Source organism: Panthera onca, chromosome E2 (genome assembly GCF_046562875.1).
Source record: "Panthera onca isolate mPanOnc1 chromosome E2, mPanOnc1 haplotype 2, whole genome shotgun sequence".
Classification (NCBI taxonomy): Eukaryota; Metazoa; Chordata; class Mammalia; order Carnivora; family Felidae; genus Panthera; species Panthera onca.
This window is the reverse complement of record NC_138353.1, coordinates 43,023,736-43,041,617: the sequence shown is the minus strand read 5'-3', so window position 1 is coordinate 43,041,617 and position 17,882 is coordinate 43,023,736. Positions and strand designations below refer to the sequence as shown.

General features: G+C 49.6%; 1 protein-coding gene across 3 annotated transcripts; it reads right to left on the bottom strand.

Moving 5' to 3' along the window:
• Positions 1–247: 247 nt before the first annotated feature.
• Positions 248–16,204, bottom strand: NUTF2 (nuclear transport factor 2). 3 transcript variants are annotated; one of them, XM_060650418.2, is made up of 6 exons: positions 16,078–16,184; positions 7,980–8,148; positions 4,664–4,791; positions 2,783–2,854; positions 2,600–2,698; positions 248–773 (listed from the first exon to the last, which is right to left on the bottom strand). In XM_060650418.2, the coding sequence occupies exons 3-6, from the start codon at positions 4,760–4,762 to the stop codon at positions 660–662; spliced, it is 384 nt and encodes a 127-aa protein (XP_060506401.1). In that variant the 5' UTR covers positions 4,763–4,791; positions 7,980–8,148; positions 16,078–16,184; the 3' UTR covers positions 248–659. The 3 variants fall into 3 exon arrangements, with proteins under 3 accessions (XP_060506401.1, XP_060506400.1, XP_060506403.1); XM_060650417.2 differs by lacking the exon at positions 7,980–8,148 and having other exon boundaries at positions 16,078–16,204; XM_060650420.2 differs by lacking the exons at positions 7,980–8,148; positions 16,078–16,184 and adding an exon at positions 15,613–16,036.
• Between the last annotated feature and the right edge of the window lie 1,678 nt (positions 16,205–17,882).

Here is a 17,882-nt window from a genome sequence, read left to right as displayed (position 1 = left end):
AGCTTCAGGCCAGACCCAAGCTGTCTGCAGCTCAGTTTTCCAGGACCAGGTGGGCTGAGGTGGGGCATACTATGCCCTAAAGGCTTCTGAGAGAAGCTATCTGGGAGTGCTGCTTCAGCAGTTTCTCTTTGTAACATGTATTGCTGAGTTGGGGGGAGAGGTGGGAAGGTGAGACATGAGAGAGACAATGGGGCACGGTAGTTATTGATGCCCAGCCAACTATTAAACTCATTAAAACGATTTAAACTGTTAAGAAAATTTTTGTGGTTTTATTGTATCATGAGGCATTGAAACATCCGAACAAATCAATATCTGGGCGGTGAGGCAGCTGCTTTCTCCTTCACTTCTTTGGGTTACTAGAGCAACTTGTCAGTAGATTAAAAAACAAAAAACAAAACAAAACAAAACAAAAACAACCTTTTGCATTACTTAAGTCTTTCCAAGGCATGCGCTGGTACAACACAAACTTCTCCTGTCAGATGCAACTAGTCTAGCGTCCAAACATCATGCACAATACCCCAGTAGCAGCAGCGCACTGCGCCCGCTCCCACCGCGGCCCTGCTCATTTGTGTATGATATTTGGAGCATCTGGAGGAGTGTGAATAATATTGGGGAGAGGAGGGAGGAGGAAACAGCATGAGTGCCTGGCTGGGAGGAGGTCAGCCGAAGTTGTGCAGGGCAAGCCTGAACATGTCATTGGTGCAAACCCAAGCATCGTTGATGTTCTTTAATAGGAACATCTGGTGGAACCCCATGATGGGGTCTTCATCAGCCTGTGAGGAGAAAAAAAATGATTCAGTAAGTAGGCCAAGGAACAGGAAGGGAGTTTAGTGGCAAGGGAACAGGACAAAAAATGCTGACTTTGAGATCAGGCCCTACGGTCTTGGACTCAAATCCCAGTATAGCCAAAGTGTATTTATGAATGTGAATTGATATAATGTACAAAACATGGCACTGGGCACATAGGGGCTACAGATGGCAGTTCTCACTGTTACATGCACTTAAACTGTAGAATACATCACCAATTAGCCACCGTAAGAGAGCAGAAAACACACCTGCCTCTGAGCCCATGTCTCTAAGCAGTGATCAATTTGAAAGAGTTCTGTAGTGCTCACCGCATAACTTACAGTACCTAAAACCTAAATAATCTTAGCGTCTGATTACACCAGTTAGTCCAATTAAGAGAAACTACTGTTAATACTGACTGTGGCCAAGTAGGTGAGAAAAGACTCAAAATGGAGTTCACACTGTAATCACAGCTCTAACAAAGAGCAAAACAAAGAGCAAAAACGAAGCAATGTCACCTGGTGATGTTTCCTGTCATGTCATATATAACATTTGCAATGAAAAAAAAAAAAGGCAAGACACCTCCAGCCAAACTGCAGAAGATCAGGATGAAGCATAGTTAAGGTAGGAGCCCAGTTAACCAGTGCTATCTCTAACATTGCTGGGGTTTCTGGGAATTATCATCAGCAATTAGGCAAATCAGTCTTTTAGGGACTCTTGAGTTGGGACAGAAACAGCAGAATGAACCTGAAGCCAAGTGGGAAATGGGCCATGCTTACTGACCCTATCCTGGAAAATAGGCACCGAGCCCCCTGAAAAGACCTCTTCACTCCCAACGGCCTATCTGAATACAAACTCTGGGCAGGGCATGTTGGACAGGCAGGAAAAAACTGACAGGAAAGTCCAGGCCACAAGGCAGGTCCTTCTGGGCCCATGGCAGAGGCCTATGGGGCCCCTCTTTCTGCCCTTTTATTTAACCCAGAAGGCCCCACCTAACCTACGGAGAAGGCCATGTGGGCCTATTATTCAGAGTCCCACCGTGACACGGGTCCAGGAGACTGGAACCTGGTCAACGGGCAGCCAACCTGTCCTGCTTTGGAAAGGAGGAGAAGCTTTTCGGAAATTAAAAATCTGGCTTCAGTCTGCTGGAGCACAACAGGTAGGAGTTCCCACGAGGGTTCTTGGGGGACTGAGGAGCTGAAGGCTTTGAAGAGGATAGGTCTTGGAAGAGGAAAGGAGAATGCAAACAGAAGCAGGAGTTCCAGGAATCTGCTTTGCTCAGCAGGTGGCGGAGCCAGTAGCCAGCTCAGGAAGTGGCAACATGGACTCCAGCAAGGGATTGCAACTCAGCACCCAGCTGGCCCATCTAGGACCAGCTGCCGACAGAAAGCCCACCTATACCTCAGGGCAGTATGAAGGCCCAGTAGCTTAGCACCACAACCCCACCCTGCTCCTATACCTCTTGTCCCTTTTCCAGAAAGGCTCTAAACCTGTACTCTCCAATAGTACTTTCTGTAACAACAGAATCAGTCTGTGTCTGCACTGTCCAATAGGAAGTCACAGTGACTGACTATAAGCACTTGAAATATACTTAGTTTGGCTGAGGAACTCCACTTTAACTTTCATTTTAATTAATGCAATTTAAAAATTGCCATTAAAATTGAAATATAATTTAAAAATGTGACTAGTGGTTATTGTATTGAATTATATAGCTCTAGACAGAGTGTCCCTTGATAAGCAGGTCACATCACAGGGAAGGCAGGCGTGCAGGGCTCTCCTCTGCCTGCCCACTCCTCCCTACCAGCACTATTACCTTGAGCTGGCCCACAACCATGCTGATGATGCAGCTATCTGGCGTGGGCTGATGGTCCTGCGCCGTGATGCTGTGCTGGATTTTCTGGAACGGAAGGCTCTGCAAAAGAAAGAGGGGGTGATGGGCTGTGGCCAGCAAGGCAGGGAAGTAGCTGCTTGCAGCATGACCCTGGCCTTTACTTACAGACAACTTCTCCACAATGGCAGCTTTCCCCTGGAACTGCTGTCCTTCCCACGTAAGGCATGATGCGTCAATCTGAAAACCAGAAAACATGGGGTCAGGGCCTCAGAGAAAAAGGAATATATCTCTGAGTCCCTGAAAAGGACCTTGTTTGGAAAAATGAGTCCAAAACTCAATTACCCTATCTATAAAGAAGGGAACTGAAGGTAGTTTCCATACTTTACACTGTTAACAACCTCTTTAATTACACCCTATCTTCCCAGAGCCCAGGCTCTGAAAAGCTAACAAAATACAAACCTATTTAGTAAGTTCATTTCCTGGTTTTTATTCAAGAAGTTATATGCCCCCTGGGGGCATCTGGGTGGCTCAGTTGGTTAGGTGTCTGACTCTTGATTTCAGGTCAGGTCATGATCTCACAATTCATGAGCTAGACCCCTGTGTCGGGCTTTGAGCTGATAGCATGGAGCCTGCTTGGGATTCCCTCTCTTCTCTCTCTGTCCCTCCCCGCTCTCTCTCTCTCTCAAAATAAGTAAATAAACTAAAAAACAAAAACAAAGAAGTTATATGGCCTCTGATATGCATGAGCCCTAGGCTGCCTATTATGTGGTCAAGGCTCAGCCAAAAGTCATCCTGCTATGTGGTCAGTCAGCACCAGTACTAGAGAAGCCCATGAGAAATAACTTGGAAACATTCTATGTTCAATTACCATCTCTAGAGCTCAGGCTGAATTCTACTGAGGCCACTCCCATAAGGACACCCATGAGGTGAGGGAAGAATGGAGGCTGACAAGGCCTCCCAAGGCCTAGCCTGGGACCCTCCCTACATCAACATGCAACCCACTAGTTTCGTCCCCTCCCCTCCATATTTTTCCTGCCATAGACTTCAGGGGCAGAACTCAAAACTGCCTTTGCTACTTACCAGCTATAATATTTGGCAAGTTACATATTTTTCTATTTTCTGATCTTTAAAAGAGACATATGCTGATGATTATACAAAATGACATACATAAAGCATTCTTTTAGGACCATGCTCTCTTCTCTGGGTCAGGGCTGCTTTCATTGATTTTAAGAAGCAAATAAAACAGAAGTGCCAGGATCCCAGAGTCATATCAGTTCAAGTTTTTAAAACTCTCTATGATGACAACCAAATAATGCATTTACTGGATTTGGCTTTCCACTGGTAAGATCCCTTTCTTTTCTTCAGACTTGACCCCGAGTTTCTGGAGACACAGAGAGCTTTGCCCACAGCCCAGTCAGGTTCTCAGGCTATGCTGGATGACTCCTATCATTTCCATTCTGGACAGACCTGCTAGAACTGGCCTGATCAATCACATTACTGTGACTGAGTCCTGGCAGGGTCAAATACAAGTAGCTCTTGGTATACATGATCATTAAAATAGCAAGTGCCTGCCTAGAAGAGTTAAAGACACACCAGTCTCCCTGGGCTAACCCCATTTGTTTACCATGAGCATTCAGGGGTGTTTGGCCCTCAAAAGGAAACTTGGACCTAAGACCTCCAGGAGAACTCAGTTTTGCATTGATGATGCTCACACCTGCCACTTCCAGAAAGCACCATGAGCCCTAGCATCTGTCTGCTGCTGCCCAATCTGGAACCAGAGGCACTCTCAGGACCATGGAATGGCAAGCCCATAACAACCTGCCAAGGATACAGGATCCCTACTCTTATGGAAGATGACAGAAGGGAACGTGTAGACCAGGTAGTTGGGCTAAGCCTCAGGCCCCTTGTGCCACAGACAGAAGCTTAGATAGAAGAGTATAGCCAAATCCGGTAAGGGCTGCTAGAACTTGTGAACTGGACACACTGGCCCAACATCTGAATTGATCCCTTGGGGATCCTGTTCAGGCCCTAGAGCTGGAGACTTACATAAATTGCGCCTAGTTGGGTTCTGTCGTTATCAAATAACTGGTAGTAATGTTGAATGAAGCTGGATCCAATCTGCTCCCAAATTGGCTTGTCTCCCATTCTGGAGCGTCACCCGGCCTCACTGAGACCTGCAAGATCAGCAAGACATGGAGGGAAGTGTTGGTACCAAGGGAACAGGAGGTAGCCAGCTGCGGTTTCTTCACTGACCCCTACCCCTCCTGGCCTCCTCGAGGAGGGAGTCTTTTGGTGAGGTCTGTTATAGAGAGGTCCTGGGGAATTGGTAGGAGGCCCCTCCCAATACAGACCAGTGCAGGGAGCCCAGAGGTGGACCAGACTCAGACTCTCCTTTGAGGAGCTCTGGCTAATGAAACAAAGGGGCTCCCGGGATGTGGAGCACATAGGATAGGTGCGGAGGGTGGAGCCAGGACAGTCAGAGCAAGCCCTTCAATGCCCAATGGGGGGTGGGGCTTTAAGAAGGAGCTAATGACACACACTCTCCCCACATGTTTTCATTTAATTCTCTCAACAATCTGTTCTTCCCACTTTGCAGGTCAGAAATTACAGATATCTGTGTAATGTCCTTAGTCCCATCAACATTGCCCCAGGGCTATATCAAGAGGCGGAAGAAGACCCAGTGAGAGTGGGGGGAGATGTCTCCTCAAGTCCCCACTCGCAATAAAACAGCAAGTGATCCTCCATTTTAGTCTTAGGGGAGCTGTTTACTTCTTTGAGCACAGGTAACATCTATTCATTTCATGACAGGGTTACCCCTACCCACTTCAGAGATGGGAACATGAATTCAAAGAATCAGAGAGTAATACTGAGGGGTTCTGGGAAGAGAAACAGAGGCGATCATCTCTTCACACTCCCCATCCCAGCACTGCCTCCGTTGGAAGGGGCTGCCCTTCTCTGGTCTTTGGGGGGGGGGGGGGTGGGGAGACCCCCTCCCAGCTATAGACATCACAGCTCCAAGGGTTGCTAGAAGGAAAACTCAAGCCGTAGACGAGAGCCACTCTGGCTTTGCTAGGCCCCTCCCAGATAGGAAGCCCACATCTCACTGAAGGATACCACAATGGCAGACTTGTATGTTGTTCTGCAGTTGTGTCTGACTACCTCCCCATCTTCTGACAACAGGACTCTGAACCAAAGCAGTGAGGAGTTGCGTTGTGTCTGTTAATGGCAGACAACCATTAACAGTGGTGGGACCTGATGCAAGTCATTGCCCCAAGAAGGGCCTTATCTCCCTCCTCTGTAAGGGGGTGGAACCCTGATGTTGCCAGTGGTTGTGAAGCCTCACCAAGGGAACCTGCTAGTTCACTCTAGTCCCTATGACCTCACCCAAGGCCAGAGGAGCCAGCCGGGATAGATAATGTAGAGGGCCAGTGGCTTAGTCCCAATCCAGCCAATCTCCCAGCCTATGACCAATACTTCAGCCAATGAGGGGCCAGGAAGATGAGCCAGCTTTATTTTAGGTCCCAAAGGAGGTGGTGGCACTAAAAATAGGAGCTCAGTGCTAAGATGACTAAGAAATGTCCAAGAAAAGTCTAAAACAAGCAGAAGAGAAAGACTGGACCCAGGCACGCCTGCTATACAAGGTGTGTCCCAGTTTATACTCTGCCAAGAAACAAATCAACTTGTGGGAAAAGCATAGGGTCAAAAGCTAGTCTTAGCTGCTGTCATGGTCACATTTCCAAGGGGCCAGACTGTAGCTACCCCCCCACTCCCGGCCATCTCTGCTGCATCTCGAATCTCTGCCTCTTCCAACCTAATATTCACTATGTTTGGCTCATTCACTGTGGTCCAGCCCCATGGTATCCTACCCCAAGAGCTCTGGGGCAGAGGGAAAGCTAGAAGAATGGGTAAGGGCCATCTCTCCCTCTGTCCTCAGCAAGGTTGGGCAGTCCTCAGGGAAGGTCTTGGAGAAAGAGTATGCCGATCAGAAGAAAAAGCATAAGTATGTGTCTGGGCACAAGGAAAGAGATAAGGGCAGGGAACAGGAAAGCTGGAGATGGAGGGTAAGGGAAAATAAGGCTAAGTAAAAGCTGACCCAAAGACAAGAAAAGTGGTGCCATGTGGTAGGACAGTGATGCAGAGGAAGTATGGGGGGGGGGGGGGTGTCTCCTTTTTCAATATTGTTCTTAAGGTATGTTAACTTGCCAATACAAAAACTACTTGGCAGAAGTAGTGGTGGAGTGAAGAGAGTGGACAGATAAAGGGACAGAAAGACACTTTGGTCCAGTGGGGCAGGGCAAAGTGTGTTTTCCTAAAGAATGAGACTGCTTGGGGGTACCAGAAAGTGTGAGAAGGAACCTTCAAAACTATGTAGACTGAGGCCTTTTCCAAATAGGGTCCCTGAAGCCAATACCAACCTTGTTCTTGGCCTGTTTGACCCTGATATGTTTATTTCCAGGTACTGATCATGGTAGCCATGTGGTCAGATTCCATTGTCATCCCACTTTACAGGTGGGAAAACTGAGGTTTAGTGATATGTCTTGCCCCAAGTCCATCTAGTACATCAGGGCTTATACTGGGTCCTCTGGTTGAAGTCAGCGCTTTCTTTCTGCTAAATATGTGCCCCTGAGCTCTAAACCACAAAGCTGGCCATGTCTCTTCTGTACAACAGCCTCACCTTTGGATTAAATCTTGAAACTCCACAGATGTGCATCCATACCTGTCCCTGTCTCCCTAGCATTCTGTCCTACCTCCATCCAGCTCACACACAAATAGAACAGAACTCACTCAGTGCTTGCTCACTGATTTTTGCCCCACCCTCACCCTATGAGTCCCCCTACTGGGATGTCCTCCCTCCTCTCATCTGTCTGGTCAAGTTCCTACTCTTCCCTCAGATTCCATCTATTTGGGTCCTCCTTCCCAGACTCATATGTTGACCCCAACCCCATGTGCAAAACCATATTAACACAGCCAGGGCTCACTCCTCTGCCTAAACATTATGGCTCTGGGCTGGGAGGATTCCAGTGTGGTTCCTGCCACACCCACTCCATCCCACCCCAATCCCTTAGCACAAAGTGTGGCTCAGCAAACTACAGGATTTACAGTTTGACTCCAAATCTCCCATAAAGCTTTCAACTCTTGGCTGGGAGGCAGCATTCCTGCATCCAGAAAAAGAAGCAGGGAGCAAAGTCCCCCCCCTCATCCCAAGCAACACAGGGATGGGTCTGGGCCAAGCTGGGAGGATGTTCCCCAGGATGGCCAGCAAGCCCTGACCTTGATTCTAATACATATACTGCAGAAAGAACAGTCTAAAAAGAAAAATGCCAAGGCTCAGAAGCAGCCTCATATCAGGTTGGGGACTGACCTTCATGACGGCTTCTCCTACAGTTCTTCCAAGAGGACCGCTGACCACGCCATCTCCTGCTTCACCCCAACAGTCCGCAGGCTGAGTGAGGCCAGGCTCCTCGAGGAGCAGAAATGACCTCGATGACCTCTCGCCCACTGAGCATCAGCCTTCACTCACCTTTAGGTCTCTGTGGGTGCAAAGACCCTCTAAGAATGTCTCAAAAACTGTGACCCTCTCCCAATAAATTTGCACAGAGGTAGGGATGTCCCAGCCTTGCGAATAATTTCAGATTGTTCAGACTCCCTGAGGCTGTCAAAGATCCCAGGTTAAAATCTTTTGCCCAAAAAAAAAAAAAAAAAAAAAAAAAAATCTTTTGCCCAGAAGACCCCATTAGACAACAGAAAATTTTCATTTTTATCTTCAAATTCTGGGTCAGTGTTTCCAGTGACAAAACTTTTTAAAATTTTTTTAAAGTTTTTTTTTATTTTTGAAGGAGAGAGACAGAGTGTGAGTGGGGGAGGGGCAGAGAGAGAGGGAGACACAGAATCGGAAGCAGGCTCCGAGCTCTGAGCTGTCAGCACAGAGCCAGACGCGGGGCTCGAACCCATGAACTGTGAGATCATGACCTGAGCTGAAGTCGGACGCTCAACTGACTGAGCCACCCAGGTGCCCCTCCAGTGACAAAACTTAAATAGCAGTGTCTACCTGATAACATCTCATTTTTACTAGTACGTATTAGGTATAGACGTGTGCTAAAGGCTTTACATGCATTTGGTCCTAACACCCTATGACTTGATTCCCACATTAGAGATAAGCAAAATGAAGCTCAGAAAGGTTAGCTAACTTGTTCAAGGCCATAAGCCTAATGGGTGGTGGAACTAGATGGAACCAGGTTTAGTGGACTCCAGAGCCAGGACTCCCAGAGACAATAGATTGGAGGTAAAAATGAGTAGACCACCCAGTGAGAGAGGTGCTCCTGGGCACATAGCACCGAAGCCCTGACCTCTAACCTTGACTTTCTCAGAGAGGGCAAGACAGGCCTGAACCAGGGCTTCTGCCTCCAAACAAAGGCACCAGGCAGACTTCCACACCAAACCCAAACAAAAGGCGTTTTCATGGGGGATGATCTCACAGTTTTCCCAAACGTGCAAAGTCACAGCCCAGTTCTAGCAAGTCAGCAAGTCAGAGATCCTGGCCTAGCTGGACCTGGGGCAGGGCTGGGGGCAGGAGAGTGATGGGGAAGAGGATGTTCCAAACTCCAGACTGATACAGAGAAAGACCCATGTTTGTCTTTTTTTGAGCACCCATCACCAAGGCCTGCAGGGCATGTCAGCAGATACACCAAGCTTCTAGGGGGATCCTTGAAGTCAGCATCAACCGTGGCCTTTACTCTCATACATCCTATGGCCCTCCAGTGACTTCCCTCCCATTCTCCACTGACAGTCTCAACCACTTAGACTGCCTTCAAGGCCCCTGGGTGACCTGCCCTCCTGGCTGTCCAACCTCATCTGCCACCCAACCCACCCCTCGCCCCTCCTCTACTGCCGGTCTGGGCATGTCCCTGTTCCTGGAACATGCTGAGCCTGTTCTCACCCAAGAGCTTTGCAACTGTTGATCCTTCTACCCAGATCACTATTCTCCCTGGATCTTCATTTGTCTGCTCCTTGTCACATATGTGTCAGCTCAAATGTCACCTCCTCACAGACACCTTCTCTGTCCGTTCAGTCTAAAGTAACTGGTCACTCATTTCACCATCTAGTATTGTTTTCTTAGCACTTATCACTGAATGAGATTGTCACACTTAACATATTTGTTTATGATCTGTCTCCCTGACCCGGGCATCCCTGTTGCCATGGTGCCTGGCCCAGCTCTCCTTCTCTGGAGGAGGAGCAAATTCTGGGTGAACCCTGCCGAATTTAAGTGGCCCACCTCCTCTCTACCTGCGCCTTCTGTCTAAGTCATCAGGAAACAGTCCTTTGTCAACTACCCAGTCATCTGTCTATTGGAGGGCTTGGCCCAACCCCCTCACTTATTCCCAAAGCCCTGGTCACCTGAAAGAAGGTCAGCTGTGGCTCAACAGCAGGCACACAACCACACCCTCAAAGGCTTGGCCTCTAGCCTATTCCTCCTCTCCCTTGTTGTATGACCCTTTGACCCTGTTTCCTCACCAGTAATTGGGGATGTTAGGGGTAATCAACTGAGGGTATAAAGGAAGACCCAGCTGCAAGGAGTCAGTCAGGTCCTAAGTGAACACTGAGGTCAAGAACTAGAAAGAAGGTGGTTACCTCAGCCTCCTGCAAAGATACCACACCATGGAACAGCCTCAATCCAGGACTCCCAACTGCCTAGTCCACCATTCCCCTGCCTGAAGTCTGGAGAGAAATCAGCCAAGGTCTAGTGCTGGAATGGCTGGCCAGGACAGAACCCTTTCCTGGGGCAGACCCCTAAGGCCTAAGTGCCTCCAGTGAGGGCCTTTTCCTCCTCTTTGGCCTGGAGGAGGGATCCAGAACCTTCAGGATACCCTGGCCGGCCCAGAAGCTAATTCCTGAGATCTGCATTCTGGTCCCTCTGCTCTGTACTTACTCAGACCCTAAGTAGCCTCCCTTTCCCACATGACCCAGAGATTTCTAGGGACCCTGTCCTAGACAGCTCCCATCCATGAACTGAACCCCAGGCCATGAACTTACTTGTCAAGTATACATGGACTTGGCTCCCCAGTTGGGCCTAAAGCCCCTAAGTGACCACCCCCATGGTCTGCTACCACCATGCCTGGCTAATACTGCCATGACTCTCTGAGACTGAGGTGAGCAGAGGAATAAAGGGATGAACACGGAGTCTCTGGAGTGCTGAATGGAATGACTTCTTCTGTAAGCAAAACAGTTACATGTGAGGGCTCCTGGGTGTCTCAGTCAGTTGAGCGTCCAACTTCAGCTCAGGTCATGGTCTCACAGTTTGTAGGTTTGAGCTCCATGTCAGGCTCTGTGCTGACAGCTCAGAGCCTGGAGCCTGCTTCGGATTCTGTGTCTCTCTAGCTCTCTGCCCCTCCCCCACTCACGGTCTGTCTCTCTCTCAAAAATAAAAAAAATAAACGTAAAAAAAAACAGTTACATGTGTTCTCTCATTTGAGCCTCACAGCTGCAAAGCTAGTATGATTACCATCATTTTATAGATGCAGAAACCAGGACTCCAAGAGGTAAAAATTCAAGACTACATAGGACCGCTGGCATAGCCAGCATTAAGATATCCACAAAACTGGCTTGGACTAGAACAGCTGTGAGCCAATGTCAAGTAGCATAAAGTGTAGAGGTAACAAATGAAGTGCTGAGGAATGGAGCCCAGGCCTTTTCTTGCCCTCTGAAATCAACAAATTCCATTCCCCTCAGTACAGAAAGACCCTCAGTGCATGCTCAACTGGTCAAAGTAGGACTATACCATAGGGACAAGTGAGTACTTGCGTTCGCCTGGGTGTAAAACCACCTCTGCAAATGGAACCAATGTCTCTACACACAGACATCACTCCAGGGGGCAGCAGTCTCTGCCCTGGTGAGACCCAGTGGCTCTGAAGTATCAGAGGCTTTAAGAAACACATTCCAGGGGTGCCTGGGTGGCTCAGTCGGTTGAGGGTTCAACTTCAGCTCAGGCCATGATCTCACAGTTCATGAGTTCGAGCCCCACATCGGGCTCTATGCTGTGAGCGTGGAGCCTGCTTTGGATCCTCTGTTTCCCTCTCTCTTTCTCTCTCACTCTTTCTCTCAAAAATAAATAAACATTAAAGAAAGAGAGAAAGAAAGAAGGAAAGAGAAAGAAAAAAGAAAAAAACATCCCAGAATTTCCTCAGTTTACTGAAGCAAACAGTCCTGAGTTCCCAGGCACCTCAAAAATACCACTCTCATGAGGAGGAGGTTCTCCTTCTCAGGGGTAGCTCCTCTCCACTCTAGGGACTTAGGGAGTCGGCACATAGCAGGTACCACAAACAGATAAGGAGTAAGACCCAGGGCAGTGAAAGAAAGCCATAGCAGGTCAGGTGGTGGTGGGAGACCCAGGACCAGTGAGCAGGGCCACCCCCAGCCCTCCAGTGTTCTTCCCTGGCCACTAAGACACTTCCACAGTCACAGCCAGACCTGCACAAAGGATTCTTCCTAGGAAGACACATTCTAGCTGACAGGATGAGAAGGAGGATGATGCCACACAAACCTGGTGCCCAGGATGCTGACCAAAATGATCATATCACGTGGGCCTGGAAGTCACTCCAGGGATAACCCACACACTGCTGACTCCCTCAGGGAGCGATTCAGGAATTCTTATCACATATGGTCAAAGCAAGAAAGTCTCAAAGCCAGGGAAGGGATAGCCAATTCAAATCCAACCTCAAATACACATTCTCAGAGGGCCCATCAGCAAAAATTAAATAAAAAAAAAATCTCCATGAGGAGGTTCAGTTCAACCCCTGCTCTTTAGAAATCCTGCTCAACTTTCAATGTCCATCCTGCGGAAACGTTTTTGGATCCCCTCTCTCCAAAAGGACTATTCCCTTTTATCTCTGGGGGGTGGGCAGCTCTGTTTCTCACTCTGGGCAGATGTCCTCATGGGTACCATTCAGGAGCACTGGGCATTTGAAAAAAAGTGACCTGAGAGGGTCTTACTGAAAGGGGCAGAAGCCACACACCCAGGCTCCACTCAGGGAATGGGAAGACCACAAAATGCTGGTGAGAGTCCCAGACAGTGGGAGAATGCCCAGCAGAGACCCCTGGGACAGAGAAGCAGGCTGTAGAAGACAGCAGCTAGACCCAAAAGCCACAGCAATCTGGAGTGGTGACAGCATTGCTCAAGGGACCCCAGACCTTCCTGCACCCATCAGTGGAAGAATGCCTTGCTCTACGGTTCCTGCTGGAAGCAGAGAGGAGAGTAGGCTCACTAACAGCCTTTCTTCATCTGTGCTCTAGCCCCTTCTTCTGTGCCAAAAGACCCTAAGTACATAATAGTAACGTTAGCCCTAAGTATGTAATAGTAACATTTCCTCCTTTCCCCAGCACCAGGACTGGGTAGGGCTCATTTTGCTACCTTCAGTTTCAGCTCAGAGCCTATTACACAAAAAGGGCCAAAGAATGGTTGCTGAATAATACTAATCATTGGTGAGAAAGGAAAAGAAAGTTCCAAGAAAGATACTAATGTTCCAGTAGAGGAATCCTAGAATATTTTAATATAAGGTGTCTTCCAGTTCTAAAATTAGACAGCGGAATAAAGTGAGATATGGCTCAGGGGCACCTGGGTGGCTCAGTCGGTTAAGTGTCCAACTTTGGCTCAGGTCATGATCTCACGGTTCATGGGTTCAAGCCCCGCATCAGGGTCTGTGCTGACAGCCCAGAGCCTGGAGCCTGCTTCAGATTCTGTGTCTCCCTCTCTCTCTGCCCCTCCCCCACTTGTACTTGCATGCACTGTCTCTCTCTCAAAAATAAACAATATTTTTTTTTTTTAAAGTGAGATGTGGCTCAGAGAGGAGAGGTGCAGGGGCTCCTGGATAGTTCAGTTGGCTAGGCATCCGATTCTTGACATCAGCTCAGGTCATGATCTTGCAGTCATGAGATACAGCCTCGAGTCATGCTGAGAGTGGAACCTGCTTGGGATTCTTTCTCTCCCTCTCTCTCTGCCCCTCCATCTGCACACATGCGTGCTCTTTCTCTCTCAAAATAAATAAAAACTTAAAAAAAAAAAGGAGAAGTGCACTCTATGTCACTAAAGGACCTAGTTTAGAGTTGAGAACCTAGGCATCCTCACACCCTGCCCCCATGATTATGCAGCCACATCTCGACTGCTTCATGCCAAACTCCACTTCCAAGTCAGCCCTACGTGAATAGAAGGTGCAGACAGATTCTGGAGAATCTCAGGATTCTCTTCTTATCTCTGAGATACAGATGGCCTGCCAAATTCCAGAAAGATCAAGGACTTCTGGGGGTCAGGATGCCGGGTAATGGCTAGTTAAGCCCAGACACAGAAGTTATAGAAAACTTCTAGGATTGGAATGATGGAGAAACCGGAATTCTTCCTCCTACTGGGTAATCTTCAAGAAGGAATGGTATCTTTTTGACCCTGAAGAAAACCATTATCATAAAGTCACTTAGGGCCTTGGAATGTGCAAACTGATCCATAGCAGTAAGCCTACCTCACGTGAAACCTGTGTCCTAGACAAAAGGAATCCTGACAATCTTCAGAGGGTCTTGAAACAGCTGTCTCTAGTACTAAGAGATTCTATCAGAGGGATCCTGTGTATGTTCTTAGGGCAGTCCCTTTTTCTTGCCCATGTCCACTAGCAAACCAGACCTCTCCTGAGCTTGCTGAATGAACCTGACTTCCACATGTTTATGGGCCAGCATGTGGACTAGGAGGTTTGAGTACAGAGGGAAGGGAATCAGGAGATCAGGACAGATCTTTGCCTGTTCTCCTTAATCAGGGAGAATGACTAGACAAAGCAATTCAACTGCAGAAAAACTGCCAAAGCTAGAGCCCAATGACCAGAAAAATATCACCCGGGGAAATACTCAAGGAAAAAAAAAAGAAAAGTCCAGCGGTGTTGGCTTCCTGCATCATGGGCCTAACTCAACTTTCTTAAGAGATCTGCTTGCTGCTGAGGCCAGGCCTACGGAGACGTAGCTGCTTCTTTAATCCTCACAAAAACTATAGCTCAGAAGCTATACTGGGTCAGAGGAATCAAGACTCGACAAGCTGTCTCTTCCCAAAATCCCATGGTCCTCTCTGGACTGGTCTCTTAATATATCATCACTCAATCAGAAATACCTTTACAAAGCCTGTCAGAAGACTACTCTAAGGCTAGATACTCCTCTTCTCCCAGGACTCAAGGGGGTCATTGGATTCATCAATGAAGGCAATTTCTCAAGGTTCAACCAGCCTCCTGCCTGTAAACAGGTTACTCCACCTGGTGAGAAGTGAGCAAGCATGTGAGAGAAGCCTGACTTTCTGCAACTTTCAACTCTAGTTCTCCCACCCACGCTTCAGAAGAGCCCCAGAATCTGAATCTGAGCCCCGCGGCCCAAATGTGCTCACCGCCAATGTCACCTCAAGCCCAGTCTCTTATTTGGCACTGGGCTTATGGACTTCAGGTCTGAATCCTACTTTCCCCTCCATTAAATCCAACCTTATCACCACCAACCTTACGGAATCATTCTCCTCTGGGGAAGAGGGAAAATGACTGGAAAGGGCAGATGTGAGGATTAGAATGCACTGGAGCAGGTCTAATAACGTGTTGGGGGCTCTCATATCCAACCTCACCTCCTAGGCTTTTTCCTCCCCTCCTCCACTAACACAGCCGGCCAACCCACCCACAGCTGAGGCCTGGTCTCTGATAGAAGGGCGGGGTCTGAGCCTACCAGTCCAGAGCCGCTTCCTCGCATCAGGCCAGATCCTCCAAGGCTGGAGGAGGGTTAAGTCCCACATGGAACCCTCTCGCTCCAGATTCCCTGACCCTACTCTCCACGCAGGAACCTACGCATGAGTTCCACAGAGTGGGAGTTAGGTTTTGTGCACTCCCAACGTGCAGACAAGCAGGGGAGCAGCGTTCACCTATATCCTAGCCTTGCTATGGTCGGGAAACGGATGGGAGCCCTAATCCCGGGCTGCGGCAGGAAAGCGCCCTTACCCAATGCTGACTCCGGAGCGGGCCGGGTGGCGCTTGCCCATCCCCGGATCCTTCGCTGGCGGGTGGCAGGACGTGGGGCTGGGGTCGTCCCGCTAGCCTGCCTGCAGAGCTTACGGGACTCGGGCAGGCCGGGCTAGGCCAGACGGGGCGGGGCCCGGAGAGCCCCATCCGGGTGGTCTGGACCAGAGAAAAAAAGGCCTGGCCACAGCGCAGTCCGCTGAACCCGCTATAGGCACCACACTGCCGGATAGGCGCCTGTCTCTGTGTTCCCCTCGGCCGCCGCCTCAGAGGACCGGCGGGAGGCGGAGCCGCGCGCGACACATGGCCCCGTCCCCGCGCGGCTTTGGGCCGCCGGTGGGGGTGGGGGGGGGGGCGCCCGGAGACTGGTAGCGGAGGCTCCAGGCGGCCCAGAGCGCGGCTCTAGCGGCCTAGCCCCCGCCCCGGCGCGCTAGCCCCGACACTCACCCGAGGGGCTGGCACGATGGCGGCAGCGGCGGCGGCGGCGGCGGCAACCCAGCGCGGTCTGCGACCGACTGTCCCTTCCCCCCTGCCTTCCCTCGCCACCCCGCTGCACTCTGGGAAACGCAGTTCCCCCGACCTCCTTTCTGGCGTAGGTGCGCCAGGAGAAAACTACAGTTCCCAGTGTGCTATGCGCTGGGGACCAGACACAGCCCTCAGCGCGGGAGGTGAGGCTAAGCCAGGGAGGGAGGCTGCCAGGGCGAGCCCCTGAGAATTGTGGTCTAGCGGAAGCCTCTGGAACACCCGAGGTTGGCGCCAGGCAAGGGTCAGGGCTCAGTTGTCGCCAGGTCCCAGCTGGTCTGGCCCCGCCCAAGTTGCGCGGTCTTTTGGAGTGGGCCCCGCCTCCGTGCCTGGCCAGGCCCCAAGCAGGCCTAGCCGCCCCTCCCTGGGCCCCTGGGCTGTTTCCGCTCCCGAACTCCCCTCCTCTTCGGTGCTCTGGCCACCACTTCGACTCTTCGGAGCGGTTCTCTAAAGCTAGCCAGGGCAAAAGCCATAGTTTCTGCTGTCCCAACGTTCATGCGCCCAGCCCGGCCCAAAGCTGGTTTCGAGTAGTCGAGGCTTTTCCTTCGGCTGGAGACTCAAATGCTCAAGTGGGGCTCAGCTGGAGACAAAGAGTAATCTTGTACAGTTCGGGTCTTCAAAACCTAGTCATACGGTGGGTTTTTTTTGTTGTTGTTGCTGTTGTTCGTTTTATTTTATTTTTTGCAGCAGGCGGGGCCCCGAAGGGTTTAATTTTTATTAACGAGAAAAGAACTGGCTCACCCAAACTTTCCCCAGGATTTAAGTGACCAGATTGTCAATAATTTCCTTCCCACCCATTGCCCTTTCATCACTTATTTTCATCGTTTCCTGGGCAATACAAACATTTAAAGTAAGGCCTGTTTCTAAGTCAGGGCTGTTGGGTAAATGCTGTGCAGCTAACCCAGGTGAACCACAGGTAAGGAAAATATTTTCCTGGCAGTTCCATGCGTTCCCTCCTGCCAAGACTCAGTATTCCTGTTCTTCCATAAGTTTTGCACCTTCACCAATACCCACACACACACATATTCGCTTCCTGGGGATGGCTGGTAAACCCAGGCCGAGCTTCTGTTTATTAAATCCCAGGTCTGTACTAATTTGCCTGACTAGATGCTTCTTACTCATCCAGTGAAAACTCTGCATTTGTCCTGCTTGTGTGCATCTGGGACCTCCCTTGTTAAGCTGTCAAGCCCCCTCCCCCTAAAAGCTAAAACACTGGATAGGCTGTGTGCACATAACCTCCAGACACCACAGTCCTGGCCAGAGCCTGGCCCTCACCTATCCTGGGAGTGCTGCTGAGAGGTCCAAGTCAGCCAAAGTAGAAAGTGTTAAGTCCCTTCAACAAATAGGAGCTAAGATACACTAAAGGACATAGACTGAGCCTAGGAAAGCTCTCAACCCTAGTGGAGACGGGGGACATGTGAGAGACTGGTTCAGTAGCCGTGCACGAAGGGGAATGCTGTGCTTCCACCACCTTATTTATGATTAGTTGGAACTAACCCTAGGAAGGCAGAGAACCAGTTCCTTCCCCAACCAGGCACCTGCACAACCTGTATTCCACCCCTCCTCCCCACCAGAGACTTGTTTGTTTCTCAAGTCAGTGCCAAGGGGCCGAGAGCAGAGACTAGAGAAACATTTGTCATTGCAGTTCACAGATAAACGGAAGTCCCCAGGGAAGTGGCTTTTTCTAAAGTAACAGAGAAGGGGGTCATGTTTTATGGAGCCCAAGAAGT